General features: G+C 36.0%; 1 protein-coding gene across 1 annotated transcript; it reads left to right on the top strand.

The window, feature by feature from the left end:
- The first annotated feature begins 365 nt into the window (after nucleotides 1–365).
- LOC128552003 (sodium- and chloride-dependent GABA transporter ine-like) lies at nucleotides 366–22,026 on the top strand. Its single transcript, XM_053532990.1, has 9 exons — nucleotides 366–371; nucleotides 628–731; nucleotides 2,705–2,829; nucleotides 3,273–3,385; nucleotides 7,274–7,414; nucleotides 14,885–14,984; nucleotides 16,770–16,870; nucleotides 20,715–20,885; nucleotides 21,570–22,026. The coding sequence occupies exons 1-9, from the start codon at nucleotides 366–368 to the stop codon at nucleotides 21,780–21,782; spliced, it is 1,074 nt and encodes a 357-aa protein (XP_053388965.1). The 3' UTR covers nucleotides 21,783–22,026.
- Nucleotides 22,027–23,740: the final 1,714 nt, after the last annotated feature.

Below are 23,740 nucleotides of genomic sequence, written 5' to 3'. Positions count from 1 at the left end.
TGGAATTTTACTTGGTTGTTGGGATTAAATTTTGTGGATTGACTCAACCACGAAATCCACGAAAATTAGTCCCCCATGAATATTAATGATTTCACAGTATTTAAGGTAGTGAACAAGCTGTCATTTTCTGCAAATGCTGTGCAATTACGTACCCTCAGTGTGTGATTTCTGCAATCTCTGGCTAGTTACCAGTTTGAACTAGCAGCAGCCAGGGAATGCTGAATTCAGGTAGGGGGCATGTATTATCACAAAGAAATTGACAAAATAATAAAATAAATTAAATTTCGAGGGTTCAACGCAATAAGGGCATATATACATATCATTATTATATGTAGATACGCCCTTATTGCGTTGAACCCTTCGAAATGTCAGTATAGGTCTATGTTATCCCATGGAAATTGACAAATATCAGTAATGGTTCATTTAACATTACATATGTATTTCATGCCCTTAACATACAATTTAGAAATAGAAGCAGTTAAATTTCAAGCGTTTTAAAATGAACACCCAGATTTTTCAACCAGATAATGATTTTGGTATGATTAATATTCAATTTTACTGATTATTCAAGAGCTTTAATTTTGGAATTTAAATGGTAGTGTTATAGTTTTTGGTAATATATTTCAGGTATGGGTGAATGCTGCAGCTCAGACATTCAACTCCCTTGGTATTGCTTTTGGCGGGATCATCACAATGTCCAGTTATAACAAGAGGAAAAATAGAATATTGAAGTAAGGGTAAAATTGATGAAATGTTTTGGGGGCACTTAGAGTTGCCGTTGTCAATCCATCCGTCCAAATCAGTGTTATGTATTTCTCAAAAAATATTTGGTCCAGAGACATCAAACCTGTCATTCAGCATTTGAAATTGTGCACATGGGGAAGTTTTGATTTGGATTTCACACAGCAAGACAAGAGTTATAGCCATTTACTTAGTCAAAAGTATGTCCATTCGCCTATCCATCTGAATTCGTGTGGTGCCTGTCTCAAAAAGTATTTGACTCAGGATTGTCATTCAGCATTATAAAATTATGAAGTTGTGCACCACATATTTTAACTGGGATTTCACATAGCCAGACCAGAGTATTATGGCACTATTCTTGGTAAAATAATATGCAGAAAAAGGGCCTAACGGTTTGTGTCTCATGTATCTCTGAAAGTATTTGACCTAGGATTATGAAACATTTTAGGAATAAGACTTAACATGTGAATTTATGCGACTTGGATTTTGTTTGAGATTTTTTCAGCCAGACCAGAGTTATGCCCCATGATCAAAAATATGCATAAAAGAGCATCATTTTTTTCTTTTACGATCATCTTCAGATGTATTTGACCTAGGGTCATAAAACATTTCTGTCAGTCAGACCAGAGTTATGACCCTTGATTTAGTCAGAAATATGCATTAAGTGCAGACAAGATTCTTACTGATGTTCTGACTTTTGCAGTGCACTTTCTAAATTTCGAAATATTTTGACATAAATATGGAGTTGTGCCCATTTAAAGATACTTCTTTCTTTGTTGAAAACATTTTAAAATGATATGTCATACACAACTTTCAGACCCCTAGTTTAAAGGTGAAGGTCACATTTGGAGTCAGAGTTTCTGTATTCTGGCTTTTTTGTATCCAGTCAAGAACTCTGCCATCCATTGATTCATTACAATATTGCTTGGCAAAAATGTTTCTTTTAATCAGACTATATTCATATGCAAACCCATAACCATAGCTCAAAGATCAAGGTCACACTTAGAGGTCAAAGGTCATTGTTTTCCCTGTTCAGTGCAAATGGATTTTAATATTTTTGGCACAAATGAATCCCATAATGAGGGGATGTGTCATTCAAAACGCATATGCAACACCCAGACCTGTAGCCCAAAGATGAAGGTCACACTCAGTGGTCAAAGGTCATTAGGGTTTTTTCATATCCAGTCCATAACTCTGCCATCCATCAAGGGATTTTTAATATGATACGGCAAAAATGTTCCCAATAATGAGACATGTATGGCACAAGACCCAGATCCCATGCTAAAGGTCAAGGTCACACTTGGAGATCAAAGGTCAGTAGGAAGAGATATTTTTTATGCACCTTCCATAATTTTGTCATCTGTCAAAGGATTCTAATATGACTCAAGAGTTTCCCATAATGAGACAATGTGTCATGCACAACATCCAGATCCCTTGCTCAAGGGTCAAGGTCACACTGAGGTTGAAAGGCAACATTGATTTTTTTTCCAGTCCAGCCTTTAAAATATTTTAGGTCACTTTTCTTGTCCTGTCTATAGCTTTTTCATTCATGCATGGATATTTAAAACACTGGTACCTTTGTATAAATATTCAACATAACAAGCTCATGACATTGTGTACTACAGACCCAATTTTTAAAAAAATGTTGGTGTGTTTTCTTTAAAATTACTCCCTTTAATATGAAGAAGTATTTCATTACAGTTGTTCTTCTATTTTCACACCAATTTAAAAAAAATACTTCTTTCTATTTATAGATGTCATAAGCAAAAAATAACTGCAGATTATATATGCAGATGTTAATCTAAACCTTGTGTGTTATAACATATTATTGTTTCTATTGCAAAATATTATTTAAACATCATTGACAGATATCTAGTCATTAGATTTTACTGCAGTTGAGCTAATTAGGGGACTTTGTATTGCATGGCAATACTTTATTTCACTTGTTTACTCTATATTTCAGAGATGTGTTAATTATCGGTGTAGTGGATGCAGTCACATGCTTGCTGGCAGGCTTTGCAATATTTTCCATTCTAGGATACCTCGCATATAACCAGGATAAAGATGTAGAGGAAGTGATTAAAGAAGGTACGAAACAGACAGACAGATATATAGATATTTGCATGCATTGAATATGTGATATATAAAACGGTAGTTATCAACATTAATAAATATAACAGATTCAGCATTGTTATCAATAATGTACTTAACAAATCCAACATTTGTACAGTTCTAATTATATGTAATAGTCAATTTTATGATAAGTCAATGTCACATTCATTTATTGTTTTTTTCTTTCATAAAATTTCTTATACTTTCTACACCTACTAGAATAAAAAAAGGAAAAGGGTCAAAAGAGGTAGACAATTCTGATGTGTTTATCTTTACTGTAATAAACAAACATTATCTCATAACTGTAATGCCAAAGTCTATATCTGTCTATGGACAGGAGGAGATAAATGTTTTTAACACCTTATCCCCTTGAGTATTCGGTCATTTTCTTTCATCTTAACCTTTCTGTATTACGACAGGTCCTGGGTTAGTGTTTGTGATCTACCCGGAGGCGTTTACAAGTATGCCAGTATCTCAGCTGATCTCCGCCCTCTTCTTCTTCATGTTGATTTGTCTTGGAATAGACAGTCAGGTAATACTGTATAAATGAATATTTTCGCTTCAAAAATTTTTTAGACACACAATGAAAGTAAAGTTGAACCTGCCGTAGTGGTTACCTATATTAGTAAGTACAATGGATTTCAGATATTTGAATAACCTATTAGTTTTGTCAGGACAAAATATTCAAATAACAGGAGTATTCGAATATCAGAATGCTAAATTTTCAACATTTTTTATAGAACAGATAACATGCCACAATCACGTGTTATCTGTTCTATAAAAGATGTTGAAAATTTAGCATTTTGATATTCGAATACTCCTGTTATTTGAATATTTCGTCCTGACAAATAGGTTATTCAAATATCCAAAATCCACTGTAGTCATTTGTGTTAAACAGCCATTAAGTTAACTTCGGAAATGATATATATTTACTGAATCAGGGGAGCCATTTCATGTATGTTTCACAAATGCATTTTTAGCTCACCTGAGCTCAGTGTGAGCTATTGTGACTGGTCATTGTCCGCCGCCAGCCGGCGTACAGCGGCCATCAATATTTGCCTTGTTAACACTCTACAAGCCACAGTTAGTCAGAATATTTGTCTCCATGAAATCACTAGGTAAAACATGTTTACACTGTTATGGTGTCTTACTCAGGTGAACAACCTATGGCGATCTTGGCCATCTTGTTAGTTTTTAGCTCACATGTCACAAAGTGACAATGTGAGCTTTTGTGATCACGCAGCGTCCGTCATGCGTCCGTGCGTCCGTGCGTGTGTAAACTTTTGCTTGTGACCACTCTAGAGGTCACATTTTTCATGGGATCTTTATGAAAGTTGGTCAGAATGTTTATCTTGATGATATCTAGGTCAAGTTCGAAACTGGGTCAACAGCATTCAAAAACTAGGTCAGTAGGTCTAAAAATAGAAAAACCTTGTGACCTCTCTAGAGGCCATACTTTTCAATGGATCTTCATGAAAGTTATTCAGAGTGTTCACCTTGATGATATCTAGGTCAAGTTCGAAACTGGGTCACGTGCCATCAAAAACTAGGTCAGTAGGTCAAATAATAAAAAAACCTTGTGACCTCTCTAGAGGCCATATTTTTCATGGGATCTGTATGAAAGTTGGTCAGAATGTTCATCTTGATGATATCTAGGTCAAGTTCGAAACTGGGTCAACTGTGATAAAAAACTAGGTCAGTAGGTCTAAAAATAGAAAAACCTTGTGACCTCTCTAGAGGCCATACTTGTGAATGGATCTTCATGAAAATTGGTCAGAATGTTCACCTTGATGATATCTAGGACAAGTTCGAAACTGGGTCACATGCCTTCAATAGCTAGGTCAGTAGGTCAAATAACAAAAAAAACTTGTGACCTCTCTAGAGGCCATACTTTTCAATGGATCTTCATGAAATTAAGTCAGAGTGTTCACCTTGATGATATCTAGGTCTTGTTCGAAACTTGGTCACGTGTTTTTAATAACTAGGTCAGTAGGTCAAATAACAAAAAAGCCTTGTGACCTCTCTAGAGGCCATACTTTTCATGGGATCTATATGAAAATTGGTCTGAATGTTCATCTTGATGATATCTAGGTCAGGTTTGAAACTGGGTCAACTGCAGTCAAAAACTAGGTCAGTAGGTCTAAAAATAGAAAAACCTTGTGACCTGTCTAGAGGCCATACTTTTGAATGGATCTTCATGAAAATTGGTCAGAATGTTCACCTTGATGATATCTAGGTCAGTTTCGAAACTGGGTCACGTGCCGTCAATAACTTGGTCAGTAGGTCAAATAATAAAAAATCTTGTGACCTCTCTAGAGGCCATATTTTTCAGTGGATCTTCATGAAAATTGGTTTGAATTTTTATCTTGATGATATCTAGGTCAGATTCAACACTGGGTCACATGAGCTCAAAAACTAGGTCACAATGTCAAATAATAGAAAAAATCGTACCCGGTTTAAAACTGGGTCATGTGGGGACAGGTGAGCGATTCAGGACCATCATTGTCCTCTTGTTTAATTACTGATTTATTTAATGGCATGTGATTATGAAATACCTGTACAGATACATCCCAATTCTAACCATTTTCAGTGGCGTGAAATATTGATATATAAAATTCATAACATTTTGTCCTAATAAAGTCAATCTCGTGTTGCATTTTATAACATTTTCATTTCGCTGTAGTTATGCACAGTCATCAGTGTAAAAAAATTTGTTGATATCATCAGATTCTCTATACTGCACTTAGTGTCGGTGTAATATTAAACCAAAAAAAAACAACAACAAAAAAACATTGCACTTAGTGTCGTCTAGACGTTAAACAAAAAAAACAACAAAAAAACATTGCTCTTGAATTAGAAATAATGAGATTTATATTAAGTTCAGAAAAGTAAAACTTGCATTAAGGTTGTGCTTAAAAAGAATGTTTGTTTGTTGTGCACTGGATCAAGAATATTAACTCTTATCATGCTGGATACGATTGATTCTGCCTTTGCGACCAGTGTAGATCATGATCAGTCTGCACATCCGTGCAGTCTGATCATGATCTGCACTGTTCGCCATTCATTCAGTATTTTTTTGGTAAGCCCCCCTTTTAACAGTTAATGGTACTGTCCAAATTGAAAGATGGACAAGTTCGCTATAGAAATTTAGCAGTGTAAGGGTTAAAGATGGTTTGTTGGGTAGTTTACTGGTTTTCATTAAATTAATTTATTTAGGTCAGTAAAGATTAATAAGAAATACAGACTAAGAAAAATGAAGTTGTATCTAAAAGCCGATAATAGTACCATTTTTATATCTTACATGTATTATACCAGATTTTTAGGGTGCCCTTTTCATAATAAACATGTTCAAAGGCATTTTACGTAGTGCAGAGGCAGCCACTCATGGTACCAAATTTATCCTCTACTAGTACAGGCAATTAGGGATCTGACCAGAGAGGCAGAAGAGGAGAAAGCCCCTAGAGCAGAGAGAGAGAAATCCTTTAGATATAGGCCTGTCTGGCTAACTTAACCTAGCTCTTTGTGAATAGACAGTCTGGTTTTCTAATGTGCTCAGTGTATAGCACTGACACATGCCAAGGTCTCTTTCCTGGGAAGAACCAGCACTGGCCTCTTAGTTAGGTGGAAGACACTCAAGATTATTTCAGAAATTTCAAGTGCCTGGACTGGGATCCGAACCCCGAACCTCTGGATTGACAGTCAGGTGTGTTACCACTAGACTACCAGGCCATCTATCAAGTGTACATGACTTAATAATTTCAGAAGTTAAACCATTCCCGAAATGAACTAAATTGATTACGACTGAAAGCAGGGAGTGTTCTTTTATTAGGCTTTTACTCTTAGAATACTAGCGGCAATTGTATCTGCCTTTGCGGCCAGAGCAGATCAAGATCAGCCTGCACATCTGTGCAGTCTGATCATGATTTGCACTGTTCGCTGTTCAGTCAGTAAATCTTCAGTGTATACCCCTATGAACTATAAATGGTATTGTCTAAATTGAAAGATAGAGTAGCCCGTTTTAGAAACTTAGCAGGGTAAGAGTTAAGTCACACTGACATGTAGGTCGTATGGCAACTTTTCAACTGTTGATGGTAGAAGAAAACACCAGTTGCAACACCCAAGTATTATTTTAGACATGGGTGGGCATGTGGAGAGAACTGCCAACTTTTCCAACGCTGGATGACTTCATTACATTAAAGAGATCTACACCCCAGGTGTGATTTTGAACCCACTATAGTGAGGGGCAAGTGATTCGGAGCCAGGAACCCAAATCTTTTGGCCATGAAAGAATAGGATATGACCTTTGTATCAAATATATCTGTCTTTCTGAGGTATAGAACAAAAAAGGAGGGAATTTAATGGTAAGTCAGAGCACAAGAAATAAAATTGTTCATGCAATATCTTTGTTTTTTCCCAACAGTTTGCCTCAGTTGAAGTTATCGTGACAACCATCCAGGACCATTTCGCTCCTCAGGTGAAGCGGTTTCTACGTCGTAAAGAAATCCTAGTATTAGTTGTGTGTATCATATCCTTCCTTTGTGGGCTACCAAATGTTACTCAGGTTAGTGTCCATATTTTCTTTATTGAGCTTTCAGAGACACTTGATTGCAGCATTTTTTCAGGATGCTTCTTTGCCATTGGTCAGTTTGAAAATTGTGCTCATGAAGAACCAGTTGTATGTTCAAGTTTGAAGCAGATCTTTTAAATCAGCTATAACCTGAGACCTGAATTTATTGTGCAGGCCATGGGAGAAAACTTGATTACATCAACTGAAAGTAAATGTGAAACACTTTGAAGTGAAGCATCTTTCACTCTAGCATTAATTACTGGAGCTCTGTGGCCAAATTGAAGGAGTCAAGGGGCAACCGGTTGTTTTTAGCTCACCTGTCACATAGTGACAAGGTGAGCTTTTGTGATCACGCAGCGTCCGTCGTCCGTTGTCCGTGCGTCCGTCCGTCCGTCCGTGCGTCCGTCCGTAAACTTTTGCTTGTGACCACTCTAGAGGTCACATTTTTTGTGGGATCTTTATGAAAGTTGGTCAGAATGTTCATCTTGATGATATCTAGGTCAAGTTCGAAACTGGGTCACGTGCCGCCAAAAACTAGGTCAGTAGGTCTAAAAATAGAAAAACCTTGTGACCTCTCTAGAGGCCATATATTTCATGAGATCTTCATGAAAATTGGTCAGAATGTTCATCTTGATGATATCTAGGTCAAGTTCGAAACTGGGTCACGTGCCATCAAAAACTAGGTCAGTAGGTCTAAAAATAGAAAAACCTTGTGACCTCTCTAGAGGCCATATATTTCATAAGATCTTCATGAAAATTGGTCAGAACGTTCATCTTGATGATATCTAGATCAAGTTCGAAACTGGGTCACGTGCCTTCAAAAACTAGGTCAGTAGGTCAAATAATAGAAAAACCTTGTGACCTCTCTAAAGGCCATATTTTTCATGGGATCTGTATGAAAGTTGGTCTGAATGTTCATCTTGATGATGTCTAGGCCAAGTTCGAAACTGGGTCACGTGCGGTCAAAAACTAGGTCAGTAGGTCTAAAAATAGAAAAACCTTGTGACCTCTCTAGAGGCCATATATTTCATGAGATCTTCATGAAAATTGGTCAGAATGTTCATCTTGATGATATCTAGATCAAGTTCGAAAGTGGGTCACGTGCCTTCAAAAACTAGGTCAGTAGGTCAAATAATAGAAAAACCTTGTGACCTCTCTAGAGGCCATATTTTCATGGGATCTGTATGAAAGTTGGTCTGAATGTTCATCTTGATGATATCTAGGTCAAGTTCGAAAGTGGGTCACGTGCCATCAAAAAATAGGTCAGTAGGTCAAATAATAGAAAAACCTTGTGACCTCTCTAAAGGCCATATTTTTCATGGGATCTGTATGAAAGTTGGTCTGAATGTTCATCTTGATGATATCTAGGTCAAGTTCGAAACAGGGTCATGTGCGGTCAAAAACTAGGTCAGTAGGTCTAAAAATAGAAAAACCTTGTGACATCTCTAGAGGCCATATTTGTGAATGGATCTTCATGAAAATTGGTCAGAATGTTCATCTTGATGATATCTAGGTCAAGTTCGAAAGTGGGTCACGTGCCTTCAAAAAGTAGGTCAGTAGGTCAGATAATGAAAAAACGTTGTGACCTCTCTAGAGGCCATATTTTTCATGGGATCTGTATGAAAATTGGTCTGAATGTTTATCAACTGGGTCATGTGGGAAGAGGTGAGCGATTCAGGACCATCATGGTCCTCTTGTTTTATATATTTTTAATGTTTGAATTGCTCAAAATACTGAATAACTCTATCGTTTTGCTTCTCCCCTAGTGACATTGAGTTATCTCTGTTTTACTGTGTTTAGTTTACGAGAGGTAGTTATTTGTCCGCATCTGTATTGAAGATGCTAGTATCATTTATTAAACCTTTCAGAATTATTATTAAGTGCCGGGAAATGTTTCTTTTTTGCTTAAGAAATAATATATCTCATCCAGTGATTTGTCGTTGAATAAAATTATTGTTTTGGAGTACAGTTGAATATCGTTACCTCGATATCGGTTAGCTCGATACTCCGGTTAGCACGATGTGTTTTAGTCGGTCCCGATTTTTCCCTATATATTTGAATGTAATTATTTATCATTACCTCGATATGATTAACTCGATATTTTGTTTAGCTCGATGAGATTTTTCAGTCCCGTCAACTTACCTGTACTGTTTTTACACCTGGTTTCGTTGATATCACAGCTTGTCAAAAAATGTCCATGTTATTTGTAAGGTGTGAAAATCAACCTGTTGTTGTCCGGTGATGTATTAATTAACTAATCAAGTTAGTTTGTGTGTTTGTTGTGTTTGTTATTTAATCTTTAATCCAATTTAAATGTCAGGAAGTTTGCATTTAATTCCCAATAATTAGTCTTATAAAACAGTGTGCATGCGGGCAAGCTGTTTTCCAATATAACAACTAATTTGGATGAAATATTTTTCTGTTTGACGGAGTAAAAATCTACCATTTAGAATTTAGTAACAATATGCATATTTAACTGGCAAATTTTCGTTATCGAAGCACAGTCAAAATGACTACTCAACTAGGAACATTACCGCTGCATTCAGACTTGTTTAAGGAAGGAATAAAAATGCTAATGTTTACAAGTATATTTTGAAAAATTAAAAAGTTGAATGTATGTATGTAAGATGTTTCATTTGTCAATACAATTAAAATTGTATTTACGTTTTATATTATTTCTTTCCCCTTTCAAACCCTCTGAAAAAAACGTTGGATATAATGACAAAATAGACGTCCGACACAAGTACAAAGTAGTCCCAGATAGTCGATATCGTTACGTCGAACTTCGGTTACGTCGATGCAATATTTACAGTCCCTTGAATATCGAGGTAACGGTATTCAACTGTATTAGATCTAATGAATGAAAATACATGCTACAGCAGTAGATCTTATGAGTGAAACTATATACTTCATTACCAGTAGACCTCATAAGTGAAAATTTCTTCAATATTTTTAGCTTGACTTTTCGAAGAATAGGGGAGCTATCCTACTCGCCCCGGCGTGAGCGTGAACGTCACACAAATGTTAAAGTTTGCGTACCACCCCAAATATTTTCAAAGTCCATTGAGATATTGCTTTCATATTTTGCATACTTGTTTACCATCATGACCCCAGTCTGTAAAAAGGAGGAGGCAACTCTATCAAGCATTTTGACTGAATTATGGCCCCTTTTTCGACTTAGAATAAATGTTAAAGTTTGCGTACCACCCCAAATATTTTCAAAGTCCATTGAGATATTGCTTTCATATTTTGCATACTTGTTAACCATCATGATCCCAGTCTGTAAAAAGGAGGAGGCTACTCTATCAAGCATTTTGACTGAATTATGGCCCCTTTTCGACTTAGAATAAATGTTAAAGTTTGAGTACCATCCCAAATATTTTCAAAGTCCATTGAGATATTGCTTTCATATTTTACATACTTGTTTACCATCATGACCCCAGTCTGTAAAAAGGAGGAGGCAACTCTATCAAGCATTTTTACTGAATTATGGCCCCTTTTCGACTTAGAATAAATGTTAAAGTTTGCATACCACCCCAAATATTTTCAAAGTCCATTGAGATATTGCTTTCATATTTTGCATACTTGTTTACCATCATGACCCCAGTCTGTAAAAAGGAGGAGGCTACTCTATCAAGCATTTTGACTGAATTATGGCCCCTTTTTTGACTTAGAATAATTGTTAAAGTTTGCGTACCACCCCAAATATTTTCAGAGTCCATTGAGATATTGCTTTCATATTTTGCATACTTGTTAACCATCATGACCCCAGTCTGTAAAAAGGAGGAGGCAACTCTATCAAGCATTTTGACTGAATTATGGCCCATTTTCGACTTAGAATAAATGTTAAAGTTTGCGTACCACCCCAAATATTTTCAAAGTCCATTGAGATATTGCTTTCATATTTTGCATACTTATTTACCATCATCACCCCAGTCTGTAAAAAGGAGGAGGCTACTCTATCAAGCATTTTGACTGAATTATGGCCCCTTTTTCGATTTAGAATAAATGTTAAAGTTTGCGTACCACCCCAAATATTTTCAAAGTCCATTGAGATATTGCTTTCATATTTTGCATACTTGTTTACCATCATGACCCCAGTCTGTAAAAAGGAGGAGGCAACTCTATCAAGCATTTTGACTGAATTATGGCCCATTTTCGACTTAGAATAAATGTTAAAGTTTGAGTACCATCCCAAATATTTTCAAAGTCCATTGAGATATTGCTTTCGTATTTTACAAACTTGTTTACCATCATGACCCCAGTCTGTAAAAAGGAGGAGGCAACTCTATCAAGCATTTTGACTGAATTATGGCCCCTTTTCGACTTAGAATAAATGTTAAAGTTTGCGTACCACCCCAAATATTTTCAAAGTCCATTTAGATATTGCTTTCATATATTGCATACTTGTTTACCATCATGACCCCAGTCTGTAAAAAGGAGGAGGCAACTCTATCAAGCATTTTGACTGAATTATGGCCCCTTTTCGACTTAGAATAAATGTTAAAGTTTGCGTACCACCCCAAATGTTTTCAAAGTCCATTGAGATATTGCTTTCATATTTTGCATACTTGTTAACCGTCATGACCCCAGTCTGTAAAAAGGAGGAGGCAACTCTATCAAGCATTTTGACTGAATTATGGCCCCTTTTCGACTTAGAATAAATGTTAAAGTTTGAGTACCATCCCAAATATTTTCAAAGTCCATTGAGATATTGCTTTCATATTTTACATACTTGTTTACCATCATGACCCCAGTCTGTAAAAAGGAGGAGGCAACTCTATCAAGCATTTTGACTGAATTATGGCCCCTTTTCGACTTAGAATAAATGTTAAAGTTTGCATACCACCCCAAATATTTTCAAAGTCCATTGAGATATTGCTTTCATATTTTGCATACTTGTTTACCATCATGACCCCAGTCTGTAAAAAGGAGGAGGCTACTCTATCAAGCATTTTGACTGAATTATGGCCCCTTTTTCGACTTAGAATAATTGTTAAAGTTTGCGTACCACCCCAAATATTTTCAGAGTCCATTGAGATATTGCTTTCATATTTTGCATACTTGTTAACCATCATGACCCCAGTCTGTAAAAAGGAGGAGGCAACTCTATCAAGCATTTTGACTGAATTATGGCCCATTTTCGACTTAGAATAAATGTTAAAGTTTGCGTACCACCCCAAATATTTTCAAAGTCCATTGAGATATTGCTTTCATATTTTGCATACTTGTTTACCATCATGACCCCAGTCTGTAAACAGGAGGAGGCAACTCTATCAAGCATTTTGACTGAATTATGGCCCATTTCGACTTAGAATAAATGTTAAAGTTTGAGTACCACCCCAAATATTTTCAAAGTCCATTGAGATATTGCTTTCATATTTTACAAACTTGTTTACCATCATGACCCCAGTCTGTAAAAAGGAGGAGGCAACTCTATCAAGCATTTTGACTGAATTATGGCCCCTTTTCAACTTAGAATAAATGTTAAAGTTTGCGTACCACCCCGAATATTTTCAAAGTCCATTGAGATATTGCTTTCATATTTTGCATACTTGTTTACCATCATGACCCCAGTCTGTAAAAAGGAGGCAGTAACTCTATCAAGCATTTTGACTGAATTATGGCCCCTTTTTCGACTTAGAATAAATGTTAAAGTTTGCGTACCACCCCAAATATTTTCAAAGTCCATTGAGATATTGCTTTCATATTTTGCATACTTGTTAACCATCATGATCCCAGTCTGTAAAAAGGAGGAGGCTACTCTATCAAGCATTTTGACTGAATTATGGCCCCTTTTCGACTTAGAATAAATGTTAAAGTTTGCATACCACCCCAAATATTTTCAAAGTCCATTGAGATATTGCTTTCATATTTTGCATACTTGTTTACCATCATGACCCCAGTCTGTAAAAAGGAGGAGGCAACTCTATCAAGCATTTTGACTGAATTATGGCCCCTTTTTCGACTTAGAATAATTGTTAAAGTTTGCGTACCACCCCAAATATTTTCAAAGTCCATTGAGATATTGCTTTCATATTTTGCATACTTGTTAACCATCATGACCCCAGTCTGTAAAAAGGAGGAGGCAACTCTATCAAGCATTTTGACTGAATTATGGCCCATTTTCGACTTAGAATAAATGTTAAAGTTTGCGTACCACCCCAAATATTTTCAAAGTCCATTGAGATATTGCTTTCATATTTTGCATACTTATTTACCATCATCACCCCAGTCTGTAAAAAGGAGGAGGCTACTCTATCAAGCATTTTGACTGAATTATGGCCCCTTTTTCGATTTAGAATAAATGTTAAAGTTTGCGTACCACCCCGAATATTTTCAAAGTCCATTGAGATATTGCTTTCATATTTTGCATACTTGTTTACCATCATGACCCCAGTCTGTAAAAAGGAGGAGGCAACTCTATCAAGCATTTTGACTGAATTATGGCCCATTTTCGACTTAGAATAAATGTTAAAGTTTGAGTACCACCCCAAATATTTTCAAAGTCCATTGAGATATTGCTTTCATATTTTACAAACTTGTTTACCATCATGACCCCAGTCTGTAAAAAGGAGGAGGCAACTCTATCAAGCATTTTGACTGAATTATGGCCCCTTTTCGACTTAGAATAAATGTTAAAGTTTGCGTACCACCCCAAATATTTTCAAGTCCATTTAGATATTGCTTTCATATATTGCATACTTGTTTACCATCATGACCCCAGTCTGTAAAAAGGAGGAGGCAACTCTATCAAGCATTTTGCCTGAATTATGGCCCCTTTTCGACTTAGAATAAATGTTAAAGTTTGCGTACCACCCCAAATGTTTTCAAAGTCCATTGAGATATTGCTTTCATATTTTGCATACTTGTTAACCGTCATGACCCCAGTCTGTAAAAAGGAGGAGGCAACTCTATCAAGCATTTTGACTGAATTATGGCCCCTTTTCAACTTAGAATAAATGTTAAAGTTTGCGTACCACCCCAAATATTTTCAAAGTCCATTGAGATATTGCTTTCATATTTTGCATACTTGTTTACCATCATGACCCCAGTCTGTAAAAAGGAGGAGGCTACTCTATCAAGCATTTTGACTGAATTATGGCCCCTTTTCAACTTAGAATAAATGTTAAAGTTTGCGTACCACCCCAAATGTTTTCAAAGTCCATTGAGATATTGCTTTCATATTTTGCATACTTGTTTACCATCATGACCCCAGTCTGTAAAAAGGAGGCAGTAACTGTATCAAGCATTTTGACTGAATTATGGCCCCTTTTTCGACTTAGAGTATGCTTATTGTAATGTTAAAGTTTTACTCATTGCTTATATTATACTATCAAGCACTGAGAATAGTTGAGCACGCTCTTGTTACATACTCCAGTTCATTATAAAATCATCTTTTCCTACTGAAATTGCATTAAAACTTCATGGCCATGTGTTATGAGTGCACTGTTTATATTGCAGGGAGGAATCTACTTTTTCCAGTTGATAGATTACTATGCAGCCGCAATGTCCTTGATGTACCTTGCTTTCTTTGAAGTTATAGCAATTACATGGTTTTATGGTAAATATATTACGTCTGCTCTCAGACATATTCACATGCTATTATGATATTATCTATCTTCTACAGTTTTAGATATATCATGAAATTTAATTTGTCTTTATTTTTGTATCTTGGGTGGATTGTTGACATCTCATTCTGTATTCTGTGTACTGTAAATTACTTGTAAATTATGTTTGAAAGAGGACCTAGGGGAAGATTGGAGAACCCTCAACTGTGCCTTCCTCTATAAATAAAGTAAATATTATTATCATTATTATTATTATTAATATTATTATTATATTCTAGACTGGGTATAAGATGACTCTATGCTATTACTTTACTACATTTATGCTTTTCAAAATTAAAAATCTGCTTATTATAATGGAAAGTCCAGTGGATTTTTTTTAAAGCTCAACAGGACACAAAGTGCTTAAGATGAGCTATTGAGACCACCATGTCCATTGCTGGTCATTGTGAGCACATTTATTTCTAACATTCTAGATAGATTTGTTCAGATTAGTTCTCTCCATACTTTTTAGGGCCTGCTATGGCTGACAGTAGAAGAAACATTTGAACAACTTCTTCTCATGAACAGTTTCATGAATCTATGGCAAACTTAGTCTGTAGCATCTTTGTATGAATGTCTGTCAGATTTGTTCGAATAGTTCAGCTTGGCCACTTTTAGAACTAAAAATAAAAGACCTTTAAACAACTTCTCATGAACTTTTGATTGATTTTCATTAACTTGGTCTGTACGAAACAGCCATGAAATGTTTTTGCTTGGCTCCTTTTTGGGACTGTCAGAGCTAGAAACAGAAGAAAAATATTTGTAAACAACTTCTTCTCAGGGTTCAATTGAACATTAGCGTAAAATTAATCTATCACAAATATTTATAATTTTACCAGTAGCTAACAGATTCAGTATAAAATTTATGGTAAATGGTTTAAAATTAATGACATAAAATTTGTATGTTGAGTAAGTTCATTCATTAACTAGGACTTTATAAATAAACAGAAGTATGAGAAATGCATCAAGAGTGGATATTAATGTACTGTGACGCATTGTAAAAATTGTTACTGAATAAAACTATATTTGTATACCTCATTTTATTGTCTGTGCAAACTCATGAAAATTTTAATATTTTCATCATAAAATATACTGTCTTTCTTTAAGTGTTTTAAGATATAGATACTGTCAATACCCAGTCATGCCTTGTATATTTTCTTCAACTCGCCTCATAAAGTTTAATTCGTAAGTGTAGTAAATTAAAATTCTATATATATAGGCTTTAAACAAAATTATGTCGGAATGATTATGAGAAAACATTAGGGTAAATACGGTATTATAAGATAAGAATATATACAGTTGAAACACGGTATATCAAATTGCAAGGGATCGAACATTTTACTTCAAGATAACTGAAGTTCAAATTAAAGTGATATTTTGTGCATGTGTTTTCGAGACGGGACTTGAAAATGTCTTTGAGATAGCCGGAATTTTGAGATAAGCAAGTTTGAGAGATCGAGTTTCAACTGTAGATATTTGAGCCGTGCCATGAGAAAACCAACATAGTGGCTTTGCAACCAGCATGGATCCAGACTAGCCTGCACAACCGCGCAGTCTGGCCAGGATCCATGCTGTTCGCTTTCAAAGTCTATTGCAATTAGAGAAACTGTTAGCGAACAGCATGGATCCTGACCAGACTGTGCGGATGCGCAGGCTGGTCTGGATCCATGCTGGTCGCAAAGCCATTATGTTGGTTTTCTCATGGCGCGGCTCATTTTATGATTTTTTTTTACTTTTAGGTGCTAAACGATTAGCAAGGAATATTGAGCATATGAATGGTTCACCACCATCAATTTTCTTCATTGTCTGTTGGTATGGAATATCACCACTCCTTATCCTTGTAAGTTCTTGCTTTGTGTACATTTATTGTGTTTAAGAATGCCACATATTCATTTTAACAGATTGTGAGATAGTAGAAATCTATCTTACATTTGTTTTTAGCTCACCTGTCACATAGTGACAAGGTGAGCTTTTGTGATCACCCTTCGTCCGTCGTGTGTCCGTCCGTCCGTCAACAATTTCTTGTCTGCACGATAGTGGTTTCATTTATGATTTTATTTTAACCAAACTTACACACAACTTGTATCACCATAAGATCACGGTTCCTTTCTTGAACCAGCCAGATCCCATTATGGGTTACAGAGTTATGGCCCCTGAAAGGGCCAAAATTAGCTATTTTGACCTTGTCTGCACAGTAGCAGCTTTATTTATGATTTGATTTTAACCAAACTTGCACACAACTTGTATCACCATAAGATCTTGGTTCCTTTTTTAAACTGGCCAGATTCCATTATGGGTTTCAGAGTTATGGCCCCTGAAAGGGCCAGAATTACCTATTTTGACCTTGTCTGCACTATAGCAATTACATTTATGATTTTATTTTAACCAAACTTGCACACAACTTGTATCACCATAAGATCTTGGTTCCTTTCTTGAACTGGCGAGATTCCATTATGGGTTCCAGAGTTGTTGCCCCTGATACGGCCAGAATTAGCTATTTTGACCTTGTCTGCACAATAGCAGCTTCATTTATGATTTGAATTTAATCAAACTTGCACAAAACTTGCGTCACCGTAAGATCTCGGTTCCTGTTTTGAACCGGCCAGATCCCATAATGGGTTCCAGAGTTATGGCCCCTGAAAGGGCCAAAATTAGCTATTTTGACCTTGTCTGCACAATAGCAGCTTCATTTATGATTTGATTTTAACCAAACTTGCACACAACTTGTATCACCACAAGATCTTGCTTCCTTTCTTGAACTGGCGAGATTCCATCATGGGTTCCAGAGTTATGGCCCCTTAAAGGTCCAAAATTGGCTATTTTGGCTTTTGCAGCCATATAGAGACTTCATTTATGGTTTTAATTTGATACAAACTTCCAAAATATCTTCAACAACAATAAATCTTGGATTCAATGACAAATTAGATCCAATCGTAGGTTCCAGAGTTATTTTATATCTGATTACCTCCCCTGATTGTAATCAAAATGGATTTATATCAGTAAGTACTTATAGGACTTATTTGAAATTTCATTATTGTTATTAGTTGGACTGAGACAATCAGGGTAGATAACTGTGGACTGATTTTATGTCAAATTACCTCCCTTTATTTCAAATTAAAATGGGTATATCTCCATAACTAATGAAGATACTGATCTGAAATTTCATTTATGTCAACAGCTTTATTTTGGCAGATCCTTCTTTTGTTCACTTACAATATTTTTTTTTAATTACTTCCCTTTTACGTTACTATAAATAGCTTATTTTTAGTAACTTTTTTATTATTGGCCGTAGGGAAAAACCGAGACCACTTTTCTGTGGTACAACATGGATGGTACCTCCAATTTTAGGTGTATATGACATACCTATACCTTGAAAGATTTTTTTTTTCTTTTTGGTTAAATTTCTTCCCTTTGTTGTTCCTGTCCTTTCGACTTAGATATTTTTTCTGAGGACCTTCTTGTCCTCAAGTGCAATTATAACAGGTGAGCGATATAGGGCCATCATGGCCCTCTTGTTCTCTATAGTATTTTAGTTATGCAACAGCGGTCAGTTAACCGAAAAAGTGTTCATGGATTCTTCACCAATACTGACTTTACTCCACAAGTAACTGACAACTTCTCAACTTCTCTTGACTCAAGAGGTACAAACTGAATGACTACATACACATTGTTTTCTGTCAAGTAGTCAAGGTATGTGCCACTCCCTTGAACCAGACTTGCTACCTCTTAATTTATGGTCTTGCGTTCTATTCAGGAGCACTTAAAATTACTTCAGATATCTTTGGCTTTATGTATTCTGAATATTATTTTTGATCCCTACAAGGAATACATTACATGTATTCTGACCGGCATTTCTATTCCTTGCAGGGAATATGTTGATTATATTTGTCCTTGCAGGGATATGTTACATGTATTCAGACCAGCATTTCTATTCCTTGTAGGGAATATGTTAATTATATCTATCCTTGCAGGGATATGTTACATTTATTTTACTACCCGAAATTCTACACAAGAAACAACTGCAATATTCACAGTTTACTACATGTTTATTTGTACATTTTAGGTATTATGACATTCACAGGCTATACTGATTATAAGTGCATATGATACTGCAAGCAACAACTTTAATATGTAATTCACACTTATAAATAGAAGTTATTATAAATAGTTCGGCAAAGTTTGGCCACTCCATTGTTTGTAGTAACCCTGTCGACCGGGAGGAAACCAGACGCGCCCGTAAAGCACCACATCATTACTCCACGGTTTGCTGTGGAAGCAACAATCAGCACCACACGAACGCAAGGGATACCACAGTACACCAAAGTAAATAAACACCCCCATAACTCGACGGTTGGCTGTCAAAGTATTGAGGAATATTTAGCGGACCAACGGAGCAAGGCAACGTACTGTGATTCTAAGCAAAGCGAGCAAGGCTACAGTACACCACAATATTTAGCGGACCAACGGAGCAAGGCAACGTACTGTGATTCTAAGCAAAGCGAGCAAGGCTACAGTACACCACACTATTTAGCGGACCAACGGAGCAACAGTACACCACAGTAAATTAAACATTCCCCATAACTCGATGGTTGGCTGCCGAAGTAATGAAGAAATATTTAGCGGACCAACGGAGCAAGGCAACGTACTGTAATTCTAAGCAGGGCAACTATACTATAATGAGCAAGGCTATGACACAAGCAAGGCTATGACACATTTAAGCAAGGCTAGTCAGATATTGCCAAAGCACTAGAGCAATACCTTTTACACAGTAACATCCGTACTATGACAACGTTCGAAAGCACGCCCGATCGCCCCCGCGGTCGACAGAATTTTTCTCGGCCCTTAATATATTAGGAGTGACATAAGTATAAAGATAAAAAAGATTAACTTAAATCTTAAGTGTATTTTAAAAAATCACTATCTGTATAATTTAAAAAAGTCTTTTTGTCCTCAATCCATAACTTGATCAATTATCATCTAGGTTTCTCATCATCAGCCATCTGGAAAAATGTTAATACCAAATTGGATTTGTCTGTTTCACGATTTATTTGTAACCCAGGAATCTGTTCAGTTCCGTATCTATGTAAAGTGCCTGCATTCTGTTCACTTCCGATGTTAGCATCCAAATGGCAGCATGTCATCTGTAACATAAGTACTTCACAGAACAGTCAGATTGCCATAGCAGAATTTAAAATGCAATAATATAATTAATTTTAGCATAAAAACAGATTTTTTATTATTATTGGGGTGTGGCGGGTGGGCAGTTTAGCATCGATCTGAAACGCTAGCCAGTACACCTTAAATTCAGCTGTGAATATTGCACGCGATACGAAGTTAATATAACGCTTGAGTGGTTCCCAGACGCTAAGGCGTTCATCATTACTCTATTATGTTTAGACAGGTAACCAATAAATCACAAAACTGGATTACTTGACAACAATGATAGTTTCTAGTTTACACACCTAGCAACAAAATAGCCATGAATTTCGTTAGAAAATAAATGTAATTATTTTTAGGCAAAATAATTTTTAGTATTCAGAATAGCATTTCTATTCCTTGCAGGGAATATGTTAATTATATCTGTCCTAGCTTGCAGGGATATGTTACATGTATTCAGAGTAGCATTTCTATTCCTTGCAGGGAGTATCTTACTGTTTTCTGAATATCATTTTCGTTCTTTTCAGGGAATATGGGTATTCAGCTTAGTGCAGTACAAACCGTTCAGTGTGGCAGACTACGAGTACCCGGGTTGGGCGATTGCTCTTGGCTGGCTTATAGCAGCTATGTCGATAATTTGTATTCCTGCAGGAATGGTTCATTCAGTTGTTACAGCTCAAGGGAAGACACTCTGGCAGGTGCGTTCATTTGTTTTGTTGGGTTTAATACACACTGATACATATATAGGTCATATGGTGACTTAATTGCTTTTCATGGTGGAGGAAGACCCCAGGTGCCCCTTTGTGCATTATTTCATCATGGGCGGGCACCTAGGTAGAACCATCACCCTTGCCGTAAATCAGCTGCATGGCGTTTTCACATCTTGTGCTGGGTTTGAACCCACATCGGTGAGGAGTGAGTGATTTGAAGTCAGCAACCTTAACCACTCAGCCACAGAGTTCCCTTGTTCATTTGTTGCTTCTGTTAAAACAGCTTGTTTGTATTCTCTGTATTTTATTCTATTGTAACACTTGTTAATATTTGGGCCTTGTGGCATTAAATTTTGTCAAAATAACAATATTTATAGGTTATCATTACTGGAATACATTAGCAATTCAAATGTTAATGGAATTAAAGTAATGGTGTCAAAAGAAGTTCCACTACAATTATCAACCATGACAAACATACTATATTAGTAAAATCATACAATAATTTTATGACCAGACTTTAGTTTGTACCTTTCTGGATAGGGAAAAGGTTTTTCTTAAAACATGACTTTATGTTATATTAAATGGTTTGCAGAAAGTGATGTAATTATTTTACAAAATATAGGAACTGTTTTACTATTTTATTACAATGTATCACATTTTCCTTCTTTTCAGAAATTCAAGAATTCATTAAAACCACAAGGCATGGAAAAAGAAGAAATGAACGGAGATATTGGTTTTAAAGACATTAACAGCGGTACAAAATTTCCTGTAGATGATTGTTACTTGGAGAATGGGCAGATCATCTTTAAAGGAAAGTCAAATCGAGACAACTTGTACCCCAGTCTCTGTGACGAGGTGCAACCACTAAGTTATAAACAGGTGTGAATTTTGTGCTGTGTATTTTGTTTCCAGAGTTGAATATGATAAAAAATGTCAGGGAAAATCAAATAGAAGCACAGAGTTTTACAAAGTACATCACGATGATTTTTATTTGTTTGATACATTTTAGAAACAGCACAATGTCATGTGGGTTTTTTTTGTGTTATAATGTCTGCAGAAACCCAAGGGATTCTGCAGATGTTAAAGCTGTTGTAGCATAAAACGTGTAAAGAGAAATTAATTAAATGAACATAATATTGATAAGCATTCATGTCCACTCTCACTTATTTTAACTATGCCTTTTAGGGCCTAAGTATATTTGTTTTGCTGTGGATTAGGCATATATGAAATGTTTAAACAGCATATGATCTTGTTAACACACCTTAACTTTACTGTTCAAACAAAAACCCTGGAAATTGATAATAACAGCTATTACATGATGCAATCTTTTTTCTTTCAAAGATGTCCAGAACATTCCTTATTGTGCAACAACACTCTAGTTTTAATATATTTTATCTTTTTTTGAGTTTAGCACTTACTCATTCTTTATGCCATCCATACAAAAATGCGCTTGCATTACATTGGGTAGGAAGCTCCCTGTATATAGTGATTTAATTGTGCTTTTTGATTGAGAACAAAATCTTTTTTTAAAGTAGAAATCTATGTTTCTCTGTATTTATGTATGATGTTTTTGTTTTTGTTATCCATTCCTTACATGCACACTTTAAAACAATTTTTACTTTTGTTTGTATTTCATATTTGTGGTTTGCATGCATGACTGTTCAACATTTTTCAACATTTTGTGCCATTATGTAGGATTTGTTTTTATATATTCACTGCCGATTGTTTCTTTTATCATTTCATTTATAAGTTTCATATTCAGATGAACGTTGACAACATGAACAATGTATTTTTCTCATGCCTTATTTCCTAATAGAGACAGCTATGTTGATGGTACTCATCAATTCAAAAGGACACCATATCTTCTGAACTGCTGTAGGGATTTTTCATATAACAAGCATTAATTGTTTACCTCATCAGAACGATGTGCCAAGTCCAAGATCCAGACCACTGTGTCATTGTCACACTTAGAGGCCAAATAACTTGTTTTGTGTCTATCCCATATCTTCAAAACAGCTAGAAGGATTTTCATAAATTTAGTATCCGCTTTTTACATATTTAAGATGACATGCCAAGCTCAGGTCACTAGGTCCAAAGTCAAAAATCTCACTTATTTCATGTTCACTTAATATCTTCTAAACAACTGGCTAGATTTTAATAAATACAGCAGTTTCAGTTTTTAGCTCACCTGTCACGAAGTGACAAGGTGAGCTATTGTGACCGCTTGATGTGCGTTGTCCGTCGTGCATCAACAATTTGTAAAAAAATCTTCTTCTTGAAAACCACTGGGCAGAATTTCACCAAACTTCACAGGAATGATCCTTGGGTGGTCCCCTTTCAAAATTATTCAAAGAATTGAATTCCATGCAGAACTCTGGTTGCCGAAAGGAAAAACTTTAAAAATCTTCTCGTCAAAAACCAGAAGCCCTAGAGCTTAGATATTTGGTGTGAAGCATTGCCTTGTGGACCTCTACCAATTTTTTTCAAATCATGACCCCGGGGTCAAAATTGACCCCGCCCCAGGGGTCACTTGATTTTACATAGGAAAATCTAAAAATAAACCAGAAGGCCTAGAGCTTAGATATGTCACATGTAGCATTGCCTAGTGGACCTCTACAAAATTTGTTAAAATCATGACCCCCGGGGTCAAAATTGACCCCTCCCCAGGGGTCACTTGATTTTACATAGGAAAATCTTCAAAAAATCTTCTTCTCAAAAACCAGAAGACCTAGAGCTTAGATATTTAGTGTGAAGCATTGCCTAGTGGACCTCTACCAAGTTTGTTCAAATCATGACCCGGGGGTCAAAATTGACCCCGCCCCAGAGGTCACTTGATTTTACAT

This window comes from Mercenaria mercenaria, unplaced genomic scaffold (assembly GCF_021730395.1).
Source record: "Mercenaria mercenaria strain notata unplaced genomic scaffold, MADL_Memer_1 contig_1933, whole genome shotgun sequence".
Taxonomy (NCBI): Eukaryota; Metazoa; Mollusca; class Bivalvia; order Venerida; family Veneridae; genus Mercenaria; species Mercenaria mercenaria.
The sequence above is the reverse complement of the archived record's forward strand: the minus strand, read 5'-3'. Positions and strand labels throughout refer to the sequence as shown.

Bases quoted from the DNA above. Each gene is read 5' to 3' on its own strand.
- LOC128552003 (XM_053532990.1), top strand. The intron at 7,415-14,884 runs GTTAGTGTCCAT...TTTATATTGCAG, and splicing joins GGCTACCAAATGTTACTCAG to GGAGGAATCTACTTTTTCCA. The intron at 16,871-20,714 runs GTAAGTTCTTGC...CGTTCTTTTCAG, and splicing joins TATCACCACTCCTTATCCTT to GGAATATGGGTATTCAGCTT.